Below are 18,694 nucleotides of genomic sequence, written 5' to 3' on the forward strand. Positions count from 1 at the left end.
TCTATCCACAAACATCGAAAACAAGTACACCCTATGGAGCCAAAGATTTACTAACAAAGAATTGGACTATATCCGAGTAAGTAATACTAATTGAAAATTATTACTACTTTCGAAACGAAATGATGTATTTTGACTCGATATTATCTCCACCTCTAACACAACACATGTAAACATGCGTGGAACAACACGATCATCCCCGACCTCAAACACCATGTACAAAGGAACTACGAAGAAATTAAATGCCACCGATACTATTCAACCCAAGAATAACAATCGAGCGGTACGTACATTAAACCTACAACAAAAAATGTACGAAAAACTACACGTGCGAAATAATGTGACAACAGAAATAAACGGACCGGTACCCTACGAAAATGACGACCGTCAAAATAATGGGCCGGACGTTGTACCTCATGTCCCGCAATTAAAACCCAAAAGACGTAAATGGACACGTGAGGAATACATTTCTATCTTACACGCATACTTCACAGCAATGCTCTACCCACAAAATGAAAATACAACAACACATACATATAAAATATGGAAGGAAAATAATAGAGATATAGACTTGGATACAGCAATGAACCCTAATAAATTAGCTAACGTACGAAGATACATTCTCAAAGCCAAAGAAATATCAGAAATAGAAATAGAACATTTAAAAGAAAAAATACACCAGGAAAATGTAGATAGAAGCCACACAACAATGCCCAATAATATAAACACTGAAACTGTAAAACACGAAGACAAACGCAACATTCCCAACAAACACGATGTAAACAACGAAGGGGGGCGTAATGATTATGATAATATAAAAAATAAAATAATCAAAGAACTAAAAACCACAGAGTTCAAAATGGACCACCGACCATACCTCCCAAGAATAAAAATAAACGCAATAACAACACCAATTATAAACAACATAAACCTAGCCGTCACTGAACTAGCCACTGAAACAAAAAAAAGTGATATCACTGAACTAAATGACTTGATATACGCAGCAACCACTGCAGCCACTAAAGAAGCTGGATACTCACCCAAACCCACCCAAACAGGAGTACCACCACCCAAACAAACCCTGTGGATAAATAACATCCAAAACAAAATAAAAAAAATTAGAAAAGACCTGTCGATTCTTAATGAAATCAGCAAACAAGCAACGCTACTGAGCAACAAAAAGAGAACAAAAATGCTCCGCAAATATAACATCACAGAAAAAGATTTGCCGGAGATAAAAGAAAAGCTGAAGCAAGATATCCTTGCCAAAGCTCAAAGGATCCGCCGGTACGAGAAACGCCAACGCTTCTTTGAACAGAACAAAAAGTTCAACTCCGACCCCAAAAAGTTCTACCAAGAACTAGGCAAAAATAAAATAGAAGTCACTGCAGCACCAACGGCAGAAGAATTGGAAGAATTCTGGAAAGAAATATAGTCGGCGAACGAACAGCCAAAAAAAAGGAGTATGAAAATAACAAACTCGTCATCTGAACAACTTTGGACCCCCATAACAACTGAAGAGGTCACCCAGGCACTGCAAAAACTAAGCAACTGGAAGGCACCTGGGCATGACAAGATCCCCAACTTCTGGTTGAAATATCTAACAGGAATGCACAAAAAGCTGGCTGAAAACTTTAACAGCATACTAGCGGAGCCAGAGACAATGCCTGAATGGCTCACGAAGGGGAAAAACCATCTTAATTCCCAAATCAAATGAAACAGAAAAACCAGAAAACTACAGACCAATAACCTGCCTCCCTACTATGTTCAAGGCATTTACTGCAGTGATATCGCAAAGGCTGAACAAGCACCTGGACGAAAACAAACTGTTCCCAGAAGAGCAGAAAGGATGCTGCAAGGGCTCATATGGCTGTAAAGATCAACTAATGATTAATAAAGCCGTAACTGAAGACAGCCACAGAAAGAAGAAAGGCCTCAGTATGGCCTGGATTGACTACAAAAAGGCGTTTGATAGCATCCCCCACACATGGATCCTCGAAACACTAGCCATTAACAAAGTAGCACCAACAATCATAAAATTCATAGGGCACTCTATGAATAAATGGCAAACAGTCCTACACCTCCAAACAAAAGAGGGACTCATAAAAACCAAAGACATCCCCATTAGAAGAGGAATATTCCTGAGAGACTCGCTCTCTCCACTCCTTTTCTGCTTGGCACTGTCACCTCTATCTGATATGCTAAATAGAACTGGATGCGGATATAAATGTTACGGCAAAACGATCAGCCACCTTTTATATATGGATGACCTAAAACTATACGCTTCAAATGACAAACAGCTGGAAACACTATTAAAGACAGTTCATGGATTTACCAAAGAAATAGATATGAAATTTGGATTAGAAAAATGCGCCAAAGTAACCATGAAAAGAGGAAAACTAGTTAAGAGTAGCAACATCACACTAGATAAAACCAATGAAATAAAAGAATTAAACCAAAGCCAAACTGGATTTGTTGTGATGCTCTGATGGTTATTGTATGGAAAGTGTTCTGCGTAGGATGTGTGCAGTGCCTAGTAGTGCAATTTTCTGTATGTTATATGTGTTTGTAAGTCCTGGTGTTTTTGTTATGTATTTGTCTGAATATTTTTTTATCATGCCTAATGCACCTACTATGATAGGAATTGTTTCTGTTTTTAGATTCCACATTCTGGTTACTTCTATTTCCAGGTCTTTGTATTTTGAAAGTTTCTCCATTTCTTTTAGAGACACGTTGTCATCTGCCGGTATTGATACATCAATTAGAAAGCATTTTTTTTCTTCATGGTCTCTGACAACTATATCTGGTCTGTTGGCCTTAATTTCTCTATCTGTGTGTATCGGCATATCCCAGAGTATGGTTGCTTTCTCGTTTTCTGTGACCTTTTCTGGTGTGTGCTTATACCATCTTTTTTCTGCTGTTATTCCATAATGTTGGCATAGCTTCCAATGTATGTAGGTTCCAACTCTGTCATGTCTGTGAATATATTCCTTCTTAGCCAGGACTGGGCAGCTAGAGATAATGTGATTTATTGTTTCTTGTCCATCTCCACATATTCTGCAGTTACTTCTTACATTTCTTTTCATTACATGTTTTTGGTAATTTCTGGTGGGGAGGCTTTGGTCTTGTGCTGCAATTAAAAATCCTTCTGTCTCTGCTTTGAGTTCTGAGCTTCTCAACCATTGCTGGGATTTTTCTTTGTCTATTTCTTTTGCGTTTAGTTTAGTGCAGTATTTACCATGAAGGGGCTTTTCTTGACATCGTTTTATCATGGTTCGTTGCTGTTCTATTTTTAGTTTGGATTTCATTTGTTTTATAGCTTTTGTTGTTTCTTCATCATCTTCTTCTTCTTCTTCTTCGTGTTTATTAGGTGGTATGATTTCTTGTTTGTATTTGTCAGCTTCCTTAAATACTGAGAACAGTTTTTTGTTTTGCTCGTGTTTTGCCGCTATCTGGATCAGTTTTCCTTCCTTCTGAAGTAGATATTTTTGCAGTCCTATGGTGGTTATTTTATAGTAGTTTTCCAGCTGTATAAGGCCTCTACCACCTTCTATACGTTGTATATATAGTCTTTCTATGTCAGATTTTGGGTGATGCATCCTAGATCCTGTCATTATTTTTCTTGTTTTCCTATCTATTTTGGACAGTTCATTTCGTGTCCAGTTAAGGATATTGTAGCTGTAACTTATGACTAGGACAGCTAAAGTGTTGATACCTATTATCTTGTTTTTAGCATTGATCTAACTCGTCGATTGTATTCTTTCCTTATTTTCTCTTTCATTTGTGTGTGTTGCATCGTATCTAATTAATTGATTCCTAAATATTTGTATGTCTGGCTTTGGTCTAATTCTCTTATTGCATTGGATTTATGTTGTGTGATGTTGCTACTCTTAACTAGCTTTCCTCTTTTAAAGGTTGCTTTGGCACATTTTTCTATGCCAAATATCATCTATTCCTTTGGTAAACAAATGTACTGTCTGTTCATTATTAATATTATTGTCATTATTATTATTTTCATTATTATTATTATTACTATTATTATTATTATTATTATTATTATTATTATTATTATTATTATTATTATTATTGAGTGAGAGAGCAGTTCATGCCATCAAAGTGACACTGGGGTAAAATATACGAAGCCCAATATACCCATCATGACTACCCGTCTGATAAAGGTACACCAGGCACATGCATCACAACCATATGTGCGCGACATGGTGATCTCATATCAAGATAAACAGCACATGACCTTGCAGGTGGGGCCCAGTTAGAATTTTCTTCAGGTTGAGTAGCCCATCCCGCTCAAAAGGTCCCTGAATAAGGGTTGTTTAAGGATGTTGAAAGAACCACCCATGTTTCCAGAGGTGAATTATTCAAACCCCAAAGAATCCCTCTCAACACATGGCTATGATGCTCCCCCACTACTTCTGCTCGTGATCAGAGATGCACATATCGTCAGCCACTAAGGGACATACTCAACTGGTTAAGGTCAAACAACTGACAAGCAAATCTGTGGTATTGAGCAGAATATTTGCTGTAGCCCATCTTTTATACCAAGACAAAACAATGTACATGATAACACTTCCAATCAGTTAAGATCAGAAGCCATGAGAGCCACTGCCTGGTACTGCATCAGGGCATATTATTATTATTGTTATTATTATTATTATTAGTAGTAGTAGTAGTATTAGTAGTAGCAGCAGCAGAAGCAGCAGCAGCAGTAGTAGTAGTAGTAGTAGTAGTAGTAGTAGTAGTAGTATCAATATTAGTAATATTATTATTGTTATCATCATTATTATTATTATTATTATTATTATTATTATTATTATTATTATTATTATTATTATTATTGCAGGTGGGGCGCAGGTAGTATTTTCTTCGGATCGAGTAGCCCACACCGCCCAAAAGATGCCTGAATAAGAGTTGTTTAAGGATGTTGGACGAGACACCCATATTTTCAGAGGCGAATTCCTTTCAACACATCGCTATGATGCTCCCCCACTAATTCTGCTCGTGATCAGAGATGCACATATCGTCAGGCACTGAGGACATGATCAGCAGGTTAAGGTAAAAAAACTGACAGGCAAATCTGTGGTATTGAGCAGAATATTTGCTGTAGCCCATCTTTTATACCAAGAAAAAACATGTACATGATAATACTTCCAATCAGTTAAGATGAGAGGCTATCAAATCCACTGCCTGCTACTGTCATCATCATCATCATCATCGTCATCGTCATCATCATCATCGTCATCATCATCATCATCATCATCATCATCATCATCATCATCATCAACATCATCATCATTATAACCTCCCCCTTCGCTAAGGCGGAGGTATTGTTTGCAGTCGTGATTGTTTGGTTGTTTGTCCGTGGAAAATATATCTCAAGAACTGCTGGATGGATTCGGATGAAACTTTCAGGGATGTTTTGCCTCGACTGGTCCAGGACCGGACAGGGATTCTGGATCATTTGTTATATTTACTTTACTTTACATGAAGTATTACGATCTTACGTTAACCTTCAAGTCTTTTTCTGATTATCTCCCTTGAAAGTATGCCACATAAGTTATGGCGGCGTTGCTGTTTCCAAAGATTTATTTTCATTTCTCTATTATTAATTTTACTCTATCTTAGTAGAAACTGAGGGATAAAGAATTTAAACTACATAGACCGCAGCAAAACTGTGTAGAAATGAAATATGACTAGAATATTCAGAAACAATAATAAACTTAATTTATCCTCAACAATTTTTAGTTTTGCCTGTTTTTAATATATCGCTCCTTAGATGTGTTGTCTATTCTGTATTTCATGTAATTGTTCTTAATACTTACACTTGGGAAGCGCAGATTAGAGCCTCCGTTTCAGGTCTTAAAAAAACACATTCAGAGATCCATAGCCATCTTTTATCCCTGTCTGTCCTATTTTCAAATATCCCTATGAAATTGTCCATGCATTTTTTTCTTTATCCACCTATTTGTAGTCTCATTTATTCTCAAATCCTTGGACAGGCCTCCATTTTTGCAATATTCCATCTTACACAAGCCTGACCTTCGAAATTTCAATAAAAGCGGTTTTGTGGCATCTTTACACACCATGTTATGTTGTTTACTTCTGCTCTAATGCTGTGTTCGCATCCAATCAGTCCACTTCTCCCACTTTTTCTTGGTATATACAGTCTGTCTGTGTCACTCTTTGGGTAGAGTAACCCCTATCTAGTTAGCAACTTCCTTGTTTTCTTCATAAGATAGTTAGTTTGTCTACTGTCCATGCGATTACCCCTGCTTCATATTTAAGGAGTGAAACCGCCCAGGTATTGACAGCTTCAATCTTATTCCGTTCGATTAATTTCGACTTAAGGATCAGTCTCAGTCTGCACAAGTACTTCTTCAATTTTTCTGTCATTTCTTCCTCCATCAATTTATCCATTTCCAATATCCCCAAGTACTTATAGCCCGTCTCTTCTATCTGCTTCATAACCTTCCCCGACGGTGTCGATTGCCCGTCCATACATTTGAATTTTGCTTCTCTTCAAGAACAACAAACCACACATTTTCAGTCCAAACTTCACTTTGATATCAGCACTGACGGTATACACCGTATCAACGAGGGAACTGACTTAGGCTTCATCTTTACCATAAAATTTGAGGTCATCCATGAATAACAAATGGTTGACATTTTGTTGGCTGCTTTTGAATACATACCCAGCCTTTGCTTTCCTCTGAATCAGTGTTAGTGGTATCATGCACAGTACAAAGATCAGTGGGGACAGGCAGACCCCTTGCAAGATGCCTCGCCTGATATCTATTGTCCTTAAACTTCTTCCATATGCTGTCAGTTCCGTCCTCCACTTCGCCCTACTTTTTCCAAGCAATCGCTCAACATTCGATGGAATACCAAGTAGGTTCATACATTCTATAATCCAAGAATGTGGGACAATGTAGTACGCCTTACGATAATTGATCCATGACATGGCTAAGTTACTTTTCTTCCTCTTTTAGTCCCTAAGTACAGTTTTGTTTATCAGAATTTGATCCTTGGTACCAGATGTCCGTACACTGACTCTGCGAGTATTCCAGTCAATAATTCCCACGTAAGTGGTAAGCAGGATATCGGCCTGTAATTGTCTAGCATATTGCTTTTTTCAAGTTTTCAAGCACAGCACTGTCCTACTCAATGTCAACCAGTGTAGTGTTACTTTGTCGGCATTTAATAAGGAGTTGAGTTGTGCAGCCATTCGGGCATGACATACACCAAATCTTTTAATCCAGTAGCCTTCAACTCCATCTGGTCCCGGGGCCTTCAATTTCCCCATTTTGTTTCTGATTCTTTCACTTCCATAACTGAAATGCCTTGTTCTGCCTGTGTTGGACAGACTACTATTGATTCAGTTGTTATTGCAACCATTCAGAATCCTTCTTGTGTTCCTTGTCTTTGCCCCAAATGTCACTCCAAAACCTTTCACTTTCAATGTTATCTGGTACAAACTTGTCACTTGTACACCCTCCATTTATTTCCTTTTAGAATCTCTTTTTATCTACTCTGAATAACCTATTCTACTGGTATCTTTCCACTCTTTGGTCGTATCTTCCCATCTTTGCATTCTTTGCAACGAGGCGCTGTTTCAGTTCTTCCATTACCAATCTCAGGCCCTTTCTTTCAATATTATACTTCCTGTTCAGTGCCCTCTTTTTCTTTTCGCTTTTATAATCTCCCGCTTCTCTTTTTGGTCAATATCGGAAATGCCCTTCCAGAGCATATCTAACCCCACCTGTATTCTTCTTTTCCATCATGGATCTTTACTTTTCTCACTCCCATTGTATTTACTTTTCGAGTCATCAACACCCACATTTTCTGCTACAACAATATTCGCTGCCCTCATCAAATTATTTGTTTCTCTGATGTTTTTTTTATTCTGATGTATTTCGGAATTTCATTCACATTTTTCCTTTCTTCATTCAATTTCCACCGATCAGTCATTTTACGGTTGCAAATAATGTCGCCATCGTTCTCCTGTAGCCTTGCCTTTATTCTGTCCTAGATTGCCTTTTGTCCATTTGTCATATCACCATTAGTTTTATTGTCTCCTTCCAAGCCATCTATATGTCTCTCATCGAGCACGCTATCATTGTTGCTTTCTTGTGGTTTATTAGAGATTTCGCACCATTTCTTCTGCTATGGGATTACTTTTATCAGTAGGAACTGTATTTTCATCGTTTCCTCTGCTGCTGTTTTCCAAAACCGGTCTTTCGATAGCTTCGAGCTCTATCTCTGCGAATCAACAATTTCTACTTATTGCTCTAGCTTGATTACATAAACTCTGTTCCGTGAGTTGAAACGATCCTCTTTCTCTCCATTCATCATACACACGTTGTCGTTATCTCCCTAATATGAACACCATTTTCCTCTACAGAGTTGCTCAGGTAGTAACACTCCATGACCACAGCATTGACTTGTTAGTTCCAACTACGTCGTGTGTGCTGGTCCATTGCTGGAAAAAGACAGGCTGGAGTCGGACCAGCATTACTGAGCTTGCTGGGTGCAACACTGTCATCACTGTCATCATCAAGGGCTTCAGATTCATTACCTCCGTTATTCACAATATTTTCTGTTTTCATTGTCACTCATGTGAGGTAGGGATTATCTGGTTGCGCAATTACCAAAGTGTTCATTGAGACACCATCACTAAATGTATCATCGATCAAGACATGGGGAGATTCCAACCGCTTCCTTCAATATTATCATTATCATCAATGCTCTTGTCGTTATTATTATTATTTTTATTATTATTATTATTTATTATTATTATTATTATTATTATTATTATTATTATTAATATTATTATTATTATATGTTTGGCTTTTGCTTTGTATTTGTAGAAGTCTCACCCAGGGACCTCAAGTTAGAAGTTCAAGTTGGTATTATGACCAGCATCCCATATTTTTGATTATGCACTGAGTGTAGTAATACCTCCCTTTACAGGGACCCGCTTTACGAGTTTTATATTTCAAGCAGAAGATCCAAATTTTCAACGAATTGCAAAAGATTCTACTTCCATAACAAATGCTTCTGCATCTTACCGAGAAATTTATAGGCAGCAAAAGAAAGCATCTTCAAAGCAAACAACTCTCGACTTGTTTTTAAAAAGAAATCTTCAAGTCCGTCTACGAGAGCTTATGAATCAGCGATTGCGCCTACAAGTGAGAAGGTGTGCACGAGTCTAATACGAGTGAAAGTAATTCAGTAAACGATTATAATAATATTTTTTTATTATAAATGATCTTGACATGTTTGTACTTTACATAAAATATTCTTTACATGTTACTGTTGTTTTATTGTCATTTATTTAAGAGTTTTATAAATTTTATAAGTCAAATATTTTGTTCTGGGAACGAATAACGATTTATAACATTACTACTAATGGGAAATTATTACTCTATTTTACGAGTTTTCGTTTTACGAGAAGGCCCCTGCTGTATTGTTGTAGAGAATGTCTGTCGAAATATAAGTAAATTAGAAGTTTATTTTCAAAGAAATTTCATTATAAGATGATGTTTTGATGTTAAGGTGACAGTAAAAGGTGTTTGCTGTTATGTACATTTAAAAGTATTTTCACACTGTTTACGGATTAAAATGTTTTTGGGAATTACATGGACAATATTTTACGTAGCATATGAATAGTTCCTATGAGCACTATTTTCAGAAATTCTTACATTTTTTTTTATTTCTATCAAGCATGGGTAACAATCAGTCCCTTTTGCTGTTATTCCAGGGCACCGATCACAAAGGTATTGTTTTAGTCTTGAGGATCCACGTTTTGCCAATTTCTATTTCAAGATATTTAAACTTGCCAGTGTTTGGTAATTCTTGACACATACATTTATGTCGATTAAGAAAATCATATCAATGGGGAGGCATGGTTTTTGTCTGAAATCCTCCAATATAATGTCTGGCCTATTCGCATCTCTCTTTCTGTCAGTTTGAACGGTGAGGTTCCAAAGGTATGCTATAAGGTATGCGGTGAGGTTCCATAGAAACTCCCATGTCCCTGGCAATGGGCCAGATTAACTTGGAAGGATCGTTGTCAATCATGGCCTGGATCTCACCAACAACTTCAGGAGGTCTTTTTGTTCTTATCAGAATGATCAGAGTGTAGTTTCCGAGCTGCCGTCCCTTCGTAATCACCATTAGACTCATCCAACCCCTTCCCAATCCTCTGCCCTCTCCTCAGATTCACACTAAAATCTTTGTATTGGAGATTCCGGCGCGAATGCCAAGCAGCACAGCATGTCGTTTCTAAATTCTGACAGAGTGAATTGTGTCATGGTGCCCAACTGACCCTACTATATTGTGTAGTCGACAAAATCCCCAAAACAATGCGCATGTGCAAAATTAAAATGATTAAATGTCGACAATTTACCCATCGTACACTGTATATGTATGTGATCGCATGCATGTAAATATGAATATATGAATGTATGTATATGTATACGCATATATTAACTAGCAGCGCCTGCCTGTGAATGTATAGCCTATGGTACAATATGCAGGGTATACTTGCAGAAAACATATAAAGCTACGAATAATATATATTTTTAATATCATTTCGTTGATTAAAAGAGATGAGATTCATTCTCTTCTTCATATGATTTGATTGTTTCAACGATTTTATCTGACAGGGTTATATCAAGAACAAATCTAGTATTCATTATCGACAAAAGATTCGGTATCAATGACGTCATCAATATGAAAGAAATCTTTGCAAACATTGATAAGTCTAAGTATTCTCGACTTATTATGTTGTTGCAAGCAAAGAAAAAGGATACGATTAGAAACAGTTTTACAATGGATTTACCAATCTCGAATCTCAATGGAAAATGACGGTTAACAATTGTCTTAAACAAATTGGCATTTATGAATTCCTCTCCGTAGCTTGACTGAACCAAACTTGGACGAAACATTTTTGTGAGCTTTACAGAATTAACTATTACTGATTGATACTGCTTCATGATGGCGTTCACAATTGTAACGCCATACACGAAAAACATGGCAGCAAACCATACGTCACCGACATTATCAGGTTTAGCCAGTACTGCGATAGCTATGTTAAATATATAGGAACATAAAACTATCAAAGTTACATTAAAAATGTATAATGAATAAAGTTCCCATAATATACAAAACGGTAAGGATAGAAAAGTTAGAAGTACAGCAACAATCTTAAAAATATAATTTGGATTCTCATAGAGAGGGAAAATATAAACTCTAGAATAACTTAATGGTAAAGTTAAAATCAAATAAACAAATGGGATTCCGTAATACATGAGGCACAGAAATAATTCACAGACAGAAAATACAGCAAATAAAATTGTAATGGAAACAAAGAGCCAAAGTGTAATGAATTTCCAGAAAATATTTCTCCTGTAGTAATATAACCAAATTTTCTTGATACGATTGATCCAAGTGTAAATTATTAAATACCAGAAATTTGGGTTTAAAGCAGTAGAAATATTAGCTTTCATTATTGCATAGAGTAGATCATAATCCTGTAGAGTAGAAACATCTAAATTGCCATACTTCTCTAATACTCTCTTATTTTGAATGAGAAACGTGAAAGTGGATCTTTGATGTAATGTATTATAAGCGATAGTCTCACTTAAACGACTGGGAAGAACGAAGAGGATAAAGTTGAAAGATACGTAACAGATAAACCATAAAAAGGGACCACCAAAAAAGCCATCAGTATTCTCATAACTTTCTGGGATTCCTAATATTAAGGCGCGATGTCCCAATGGTATACCATCTTGGAAAAGTATTTCTATCGTTTTATACAAAAAGAAGTAATGCATCAAAAGATCCAGGAAAATTATTGAAAGAGGAAATAGAATAAATAAGAATCTTCTTAGTCTTGAGGCAAAGAATGTGGAATAGTGAAAGCAAAATAACCAGGACAGAATATCAGTTAAATTGTAAGTATTATGGTTTTCGTTGATCCATTCTAATTTGTATGGCAATGTGTTTTGACGGGAAAATGAAGGTAATTTAGCTTTTGATACAAAATTAATAAACAATGGGAAATATGCGCATAAAACCGCTGCGACGATTTTTTCAAAATTGAGAAACCTACTGACGTTAATAATATTTCCAGCACAAATGGATTTTGGATGATAAACATGGTTTTCATTTTTATGGAGTTCGCAGCAATATTTCTTCAGCAAATCCCGATTTATACCCATTCTTCTGTAAGCTTCAAATGAGAAAGGATTGTTTTTCTTGATGTCTTGAGACAAATTTATAAAAAAACACATGTAACCAGATTTTCCCATTATCGATTTTTGTATAAATACGAATCTTTTCAATTCTTCGAATATCAAATTTATTATATCGCGTCTTTGAATATTTTCTTTTGTACAATTTATATCGATATCAATTCTTGGATGAGCAATGTAAACATCTAACAAATTCAAAGAGTAACTTGAGAAATCATAGTAGAAATTTTTATATGCTATTAAACCGTCTGGTTCATCTGGAATCCAGGTAAAGTGTCTCGCGTTTGCAAAATAATCCAATGGCACAGGATTAAGAAGGTCATCAAGTGTCTTGTTTGATAAATAGACTTCAAAATTGAAAACTTTTTTTCCCAATTTCACTAAACGAGATAAAATCTCACTGACATTGGGAGGGATTTTCATTTCGCAATCATTGTCGAGTTCCTTCGCTTCGATGTTTAGTGAGGTTAGTGTGATAATAAGAATGATTGAAAGAATAAGAGAACTGGTTGCTGTTGTTGTCGTCTGCATGGCAGCCATATTTCGTTATCTGTAATAAAAAGAAAATAGAATACATAAATTAATGAAGATTCGTTTTAGGTTCATTATTCCATAGATATTTCAAACAGAAAATATTCATTATAAAACTGAAAGTAATAAGGAAGAACCATTTTAGTTACATTTTTTGTAACTATTCGAAAAGAGGAAGATGTATTTTGAACCGGAGGTAAAAACTAAAGGAGAAGGTAGAAACAGTGATAACCACAGCCACAACATTCAAGCAAAGCCACCGCAAACATCCTGAGTTACAAGAAAACCTGACGTCAAGGAATCGCTACTCCTGTTGCAAGCAGACAATTTCTCACAAAACAAAGAAGCCACCATCACTACCACCACCACAAACACTATCTCGTCAATGTAAGATCCATTTTTGCACCATCAAACAATGATATCCTCATCGCCATTATGACTTTGGTAGCAGGTCAATCCGTTAGTATACAGACCAATAGGTCAGGCTAATCGCAGTGAAGATATCGCAGTGAAGATATCAGCAAAGATTGATTTAAAAATGAAATGGCTATCACAGTTCAAGAAAATGGTAACCAAAGCAGAGTCTACAGAACATAGTAGATGCGTGGTCACCTACCGTTGCACAAAGCAAAATAGAAGGTGAGTGGAAAAACGAATTCCAGTCTATGTAGAAAGGTGCCTGAAATTTGTTCAGAGTCAAAGTACTTTTAGCACTCGTGGCAGACAATGCAGTAGGGTCTATGTCAGATTCTCTACATACATCGAAGCAAGAACCTTTCTCTAAAGTGAAGAATTAATCCTAAAATCTTCATATCGTTGCCGATGCGGTGTGAATGTAAGAGCGGCAGATGTGATGTCAGAAAAAAACATTTGATTAATAGTAACGGCTGTATTGGCCGACATTGAAGAAGAGCACTAAATTAGCTAGAACGGGGCGGAGGGCGAGGTCCGTCCCAGGCGGCACTTTTATGGGGATATGCTGTAGGCTATAAGTCTGTACAGGCTGTATTGAAATCAAATAATATTGGTTTTAATGTCGGAAGATGGACACTACGCACCGTGGAATGCAACAATCGATATACACTGTGTAATGTATATTCTTGTCGGAGTCCGGGGACTGCAAATTGAAGGACTGCTCCGGGTAGCACACACTTTAGCTACGGCACTGAAGAGGTGCCTAATATAACAGAAGGGAACACGGTAAGCAGGAAGAAGCGATTAAGTATAGGAATCGGGGCTCTTGACGAAGACAGCAGAGACTCGAAAGTGTCTTCCAACGGAATCGTTCGTCGGGTGGAACCCTTTTTGTATGCGGTGGTTTTATATCCTAGGCATCTCGTTTCCGGATGTTGTAACGTAATTGCTGCCCAACTCATAGGTAGTATTATCCGTTGCACACAACACTCGATAAGTAGAAGAGTGCCGAATCATGCGAAATTGGTTGAACGATATTCCGGCATCTAGTGTGCCTTCCACGTCAGTCTAATCCACTTTTTGTTTAGACTATATAAGACCGAGGTAACTCACCCAGAAGTTATAGAGAAATAAATAGAAGAGTGGCATATCATGTGAAACTGATTGGGCGCGTAAGGACAACAGCAGAGCTATTAAGTTGGCTAATCATGTATGTAGTTTGAAAGCTACCGAAACGCTGTGATTAGGTGGAAAATAATTGAGAAATCCATACCTTATGTTAATGGATCAAATACATGTAGGCTATGTTTAGCTGAAAGAGCTCAGAGCCTTTTCAGATCTGAAGTCCCTAACTCAGCGGTTGCGAAAATATGTATGAATATAGTTTTATAAATGTATGTCTAAATATATATATATAGGAGTGGCCGTGTGGTAAGTAGCTTGCCTACGAATCACATGGTTCCGTCTCAGTCCTACTCCGTGGCACCTTGGCAAGTGTGTTCCACAATAGCTCGGGCCGACCAATGACTTGTGAGTGGATTTTCTAGACGGAAACTGAAAGAAGCCCGTCGTATATATGTATATGTATATAAGTATATATGTGTGTGCGTGTGTGTGTGTGTAAATATGTGTGTGTATGTTTGTGTGTTTGTATATTTGTGTGTTTGTATTTGTCCCCAACATCCCTTGACAACCGATGGGGTTGGTGTGTTTACGTCCCCGTAACTTAGCCGTTCTTCAAAAGCGACCGATAGTATAAGTACTAGGCTTACAAAGAATAAGTCGGTGCTAAAGACGGTGCTCCAGCATGGCCAGAGTCAAATGACTGAAACAGTAAAAGAGTAAAAGAGTACATATATATATATATATAATATATATATATATATACAATTGAAAATTACGATAAAATCTTTATAAGAATTTATATAGTAGTTAGCGTGAAAAGCTCAAAAGAGAAAAGCCGTCAATTATTCCTCTTTAAATTCTTAAAATTAATATATATATATATATATATATATATATATATATATATATATATATATATATATATATGTATATATATATATATATATATATATATATATATATATATATATATATATATATATATATATATATATATAGTATGAATTAGAGATAAAACCACTATTAAGCAATTCCAACAGTGATAGACATAAACCAATACATAAATAACAAATAATATATACATATATATATATATATATATATATATATATATATATATATATATTTTTTTAATATATAACTTATAATTAGATCTCAAAAAGTATAAAATGAATGATAGATATAAGTAAAAACACTACGTACGTTTCATGGCTACAATTAAATTCGAATTACAATTAAGTTTAAATTCAATTGAAATAAATTCGAATTAAAATTATAGTCAATCTTCAGGTTAATGATAATAGTTAAATAAATAAGCAAATAGAGTTGAACAATATTTATTTAAGAAATATATAAAATAATAAGTTTTCTTATAGAAAAAACTCCATTAACTAAATTAGAAACTTAAAACATTAGTAGTATTTACTACAACACATATATTATGTTAAATATTTATTTTTAAGGTACAAAAATAGATAGAAATATGTATTTATCTTTGAAGATATAATTTGGCTTTAAAAAACATAATAAACTCTCGAATGTCTTTAACTCAGTTATACTCCAATATTTAATTACCAAATTATTTAACAAAATAATCACTATTCATATTTTTAGATTTAAGTTCTCATCTAATAATTATAAAATATTTAAAAATAAGTATCTAAATTATAATCGACAAATATAGTAATTAAAAATCTAATATTTTCGCTATCAATAAATATATAGACATATAACGAAAAATAAATTAATTAATTAGTCTATTATTACTTACGTAAATAATATAAATATTAATAGAATATCTTTACGAAATACATTTAAAAATTAAAGATTAGATATCAAATTAAAAACATAAAATATCTGAAAAAACCGTATAACTATTTTACGAACTATATAACTCAGTAAGTAATATCTTGCAATTTACGTACAGTTATGATCTAATAATTAAATATACATATCTAAAATATCATCAGGAACTAAATAATTAGAGATTCAAATTAACAATCAGTAGTGATATAGAATACAATACGTTAAAACTTCTTCAAATATCTTAAAATTTCTTGAGTAGAAATACGTTTATATCACTCTCGAAAACCGTGTCATTAACTAAATTGAATTTTTCCCAGCAAGTTTGGAGTTATACCCCCAAATATTATATGTATGTATGTATATATATATATATATATATATATATATACATACATACATACGTACATACATCCATACATGCATATATATATATACATATATATATATATATATATATATATATATATATATATATATATATATATATATATATATATATATATATATACATATATATATATATATGAAAAAACAAGTCAAGATAGAAAATGCTAAAATAATTTTATAAAGAACATTTCAGTACCGGTTTCGGTCATTTTGAGACCTTTTCAACTGTAACGATTAAATAATTAAATTTAGAAAAATTAAAAGAAATGTTTTTTTAAAGGAATATTTGTATAGTGTTCAAATATAAGTGGCATTTTCCTTGTTTCTGCCTTCCTCTGTCTCTCTTGTTTGCACTTGTGTGTTCGAGGTCGTTGTGCATATTTTCATTCTTTACTCTAAGTTGAAAAAGTCGCTAAAACAGGAACCGGTACTAAAATGTTCATGATAAAATTATTCTCGCATTTTCTACCTTGTCCTATTTTCCTTATATATATGTGTAAAGTTGCGAACTGGCAGAAGCATTAGCATGCCGGGCGAAATGCGTAGCCGTATTTCGTCTGCCGTTACGTTCTGAATTCAAATTCCGCCGAGATCGACTTTGTCTTTCATTCTTTCGGGGTCGATTAATTAAGTACCAGTTACACAGTGGGGTCGATGTAATCGACATAATCCGTATGTCTGTCCTTGTTTGTCTTCTCTGTTTTTAGCTCCTTGTGTGCAATAAGGAAATAGGTATTTGGCAAGCTGTTGCGTTCTGAGTTGAAACTCCGCCGAGATCGTCTTTGCCCTTCATCCTTTCGGGGTCGATTAATTAAGTACCTGTTGCGTACTGAGGTCGATGTAATCGGCTGGACCCCCCTCAACAATGTCGGCCTTGTGCCTAGAATAGAAAAGCTTGTGTGGGGGGGGGTGTAAATGTATGTATATACAAAGAAAGACAGAGGGGAAAATAAAAATAATTTCATGTTGCAAAAAAAAATTATTTTAGTGATTACAATTTACGAGACTAATGAATAATGTCCTGCATCATAGACAGAGATGCTATGTAGACGCTAGAACTGCATCAAAGAGTAGTCACCCTCTCTCTCTCCCTCTCTCTCTCTCTCTCTCCTCTCTCTCTCTCTCTCTCTCTGTCATTCTCTCTCTCTCTCTCTCTCTCTCTCTCTCTCTCTCTAAGAACCTATCGGCGTAGGTGTATCATAGAAATATGCACAATCGTTATTTGAATAAATCATTTTATATATTGTGTGTTTGTGTTTGTGAGCGTAACATATGTATGTGAATATAAATACTCACACACACACACACATACATATAATATATATATATATATATATATATATATATGTACACAAATCCACACACGTACATGCGTACGTATATATAAAGCTGAGTGGGGACGCTAAACACCCTCGTTCGAATATATAAAGATGCAGATAGTGTGTGGTATAGTCAGCTGGAGACGATGTTTCCTGGGACTAAATAACAGTGACAATCATCCTAAGCACGACTGCCACATTACGCTGGCAAATAATCTTTACTCTGGAGTACTGTCACTGAATGTCTCACGTTCAGAGATTTAGAAATAATAATTTTCTGCTAACTGGTGACGTAGCTGGGAATAATCAGAGAGAATTTATATTACAATATCGTGAGTAGAATGTAGATAAAAGTGAAAATTATTGAAACTCACATTATTGAAACTCAAATTATTGAAACTCAAATTATTGAAACTCACATAGTTGCAACTTTTGGTTCCTTCCAGGAGAGTAGTTTCTTTCTGTATGCTGTTAAGGACGCAAATTCGAATGTGTATACAAAATTGGTCAGAAAAGAATGATTATTTTTTAATTGTTATTTTTATCAATTATTAGATACCGGAAGCATTACTCACATTCCAACTGAGCTAAGTTTTAGATTGTTTTAAACTAATGATTTCTGTCAACATGTCTACCCACACATGTGTGTACAAGGGGGCTTGCGGCGATTTACATATATCTGTATGTACAGATATATGTATGTTTAGTAGATTATAGTGGTGTATATACGTTCTGCGGGCTGGCAGAATCGTTGGCAGGCATGGAGAAATGCCTAGCAGTTTTTTTGTCTGCCGTTATGATCTGAGGTAAAATTCCGTCAAGGTCAACCTTGCCTTTCATCCT

The 18,694-nt window shown here is 35.2% G+C and overlaps 1 protein-coding gene across 1 annotated transcript; it reads right to left on the reverse strand.

The window, feature by feature from the left end:
- Positions 1–10,436: 10,436 nt before the first annotated feature.
- Positions 10,437–18,391, reverse strand: LOC115232508. The gene is made up of 2 exons (XM_029802419.2): positions 18,271–18,391; positions 10,437–12,819 (listed from the first exon to the last, which is right to left on the reverse strand). The coding sequence occupies exon 2, from the start codon at positions 12,807–12,809 to the stop codon at positions 10,614–10,616; it is 2,196 nt and encodes a 731-aa protein (XP_029658279.1). The 5' UTR covers positions 12,810–12,819; positions 18,271–18,391; the 3' UTR covers positions 10,437–10,613.
- Between the last annotated feature and the right edge of the window lie 303 nt (positions 18,392–18,694).

Source organism: Octopus sinensis, linkage group LG1 (genome assembly GCF_006345805.1).
Source record: "Octopus sinensis linkage group LG1, ASM634580v1, whole genome shotgun sequence".
Classification (NCBI taxonomy): Eukaryota; Metazoa; Mollusca; class Cephalopoda; order Octopoda; family Octopodidae; genus Octopus; species Octopus sinensis.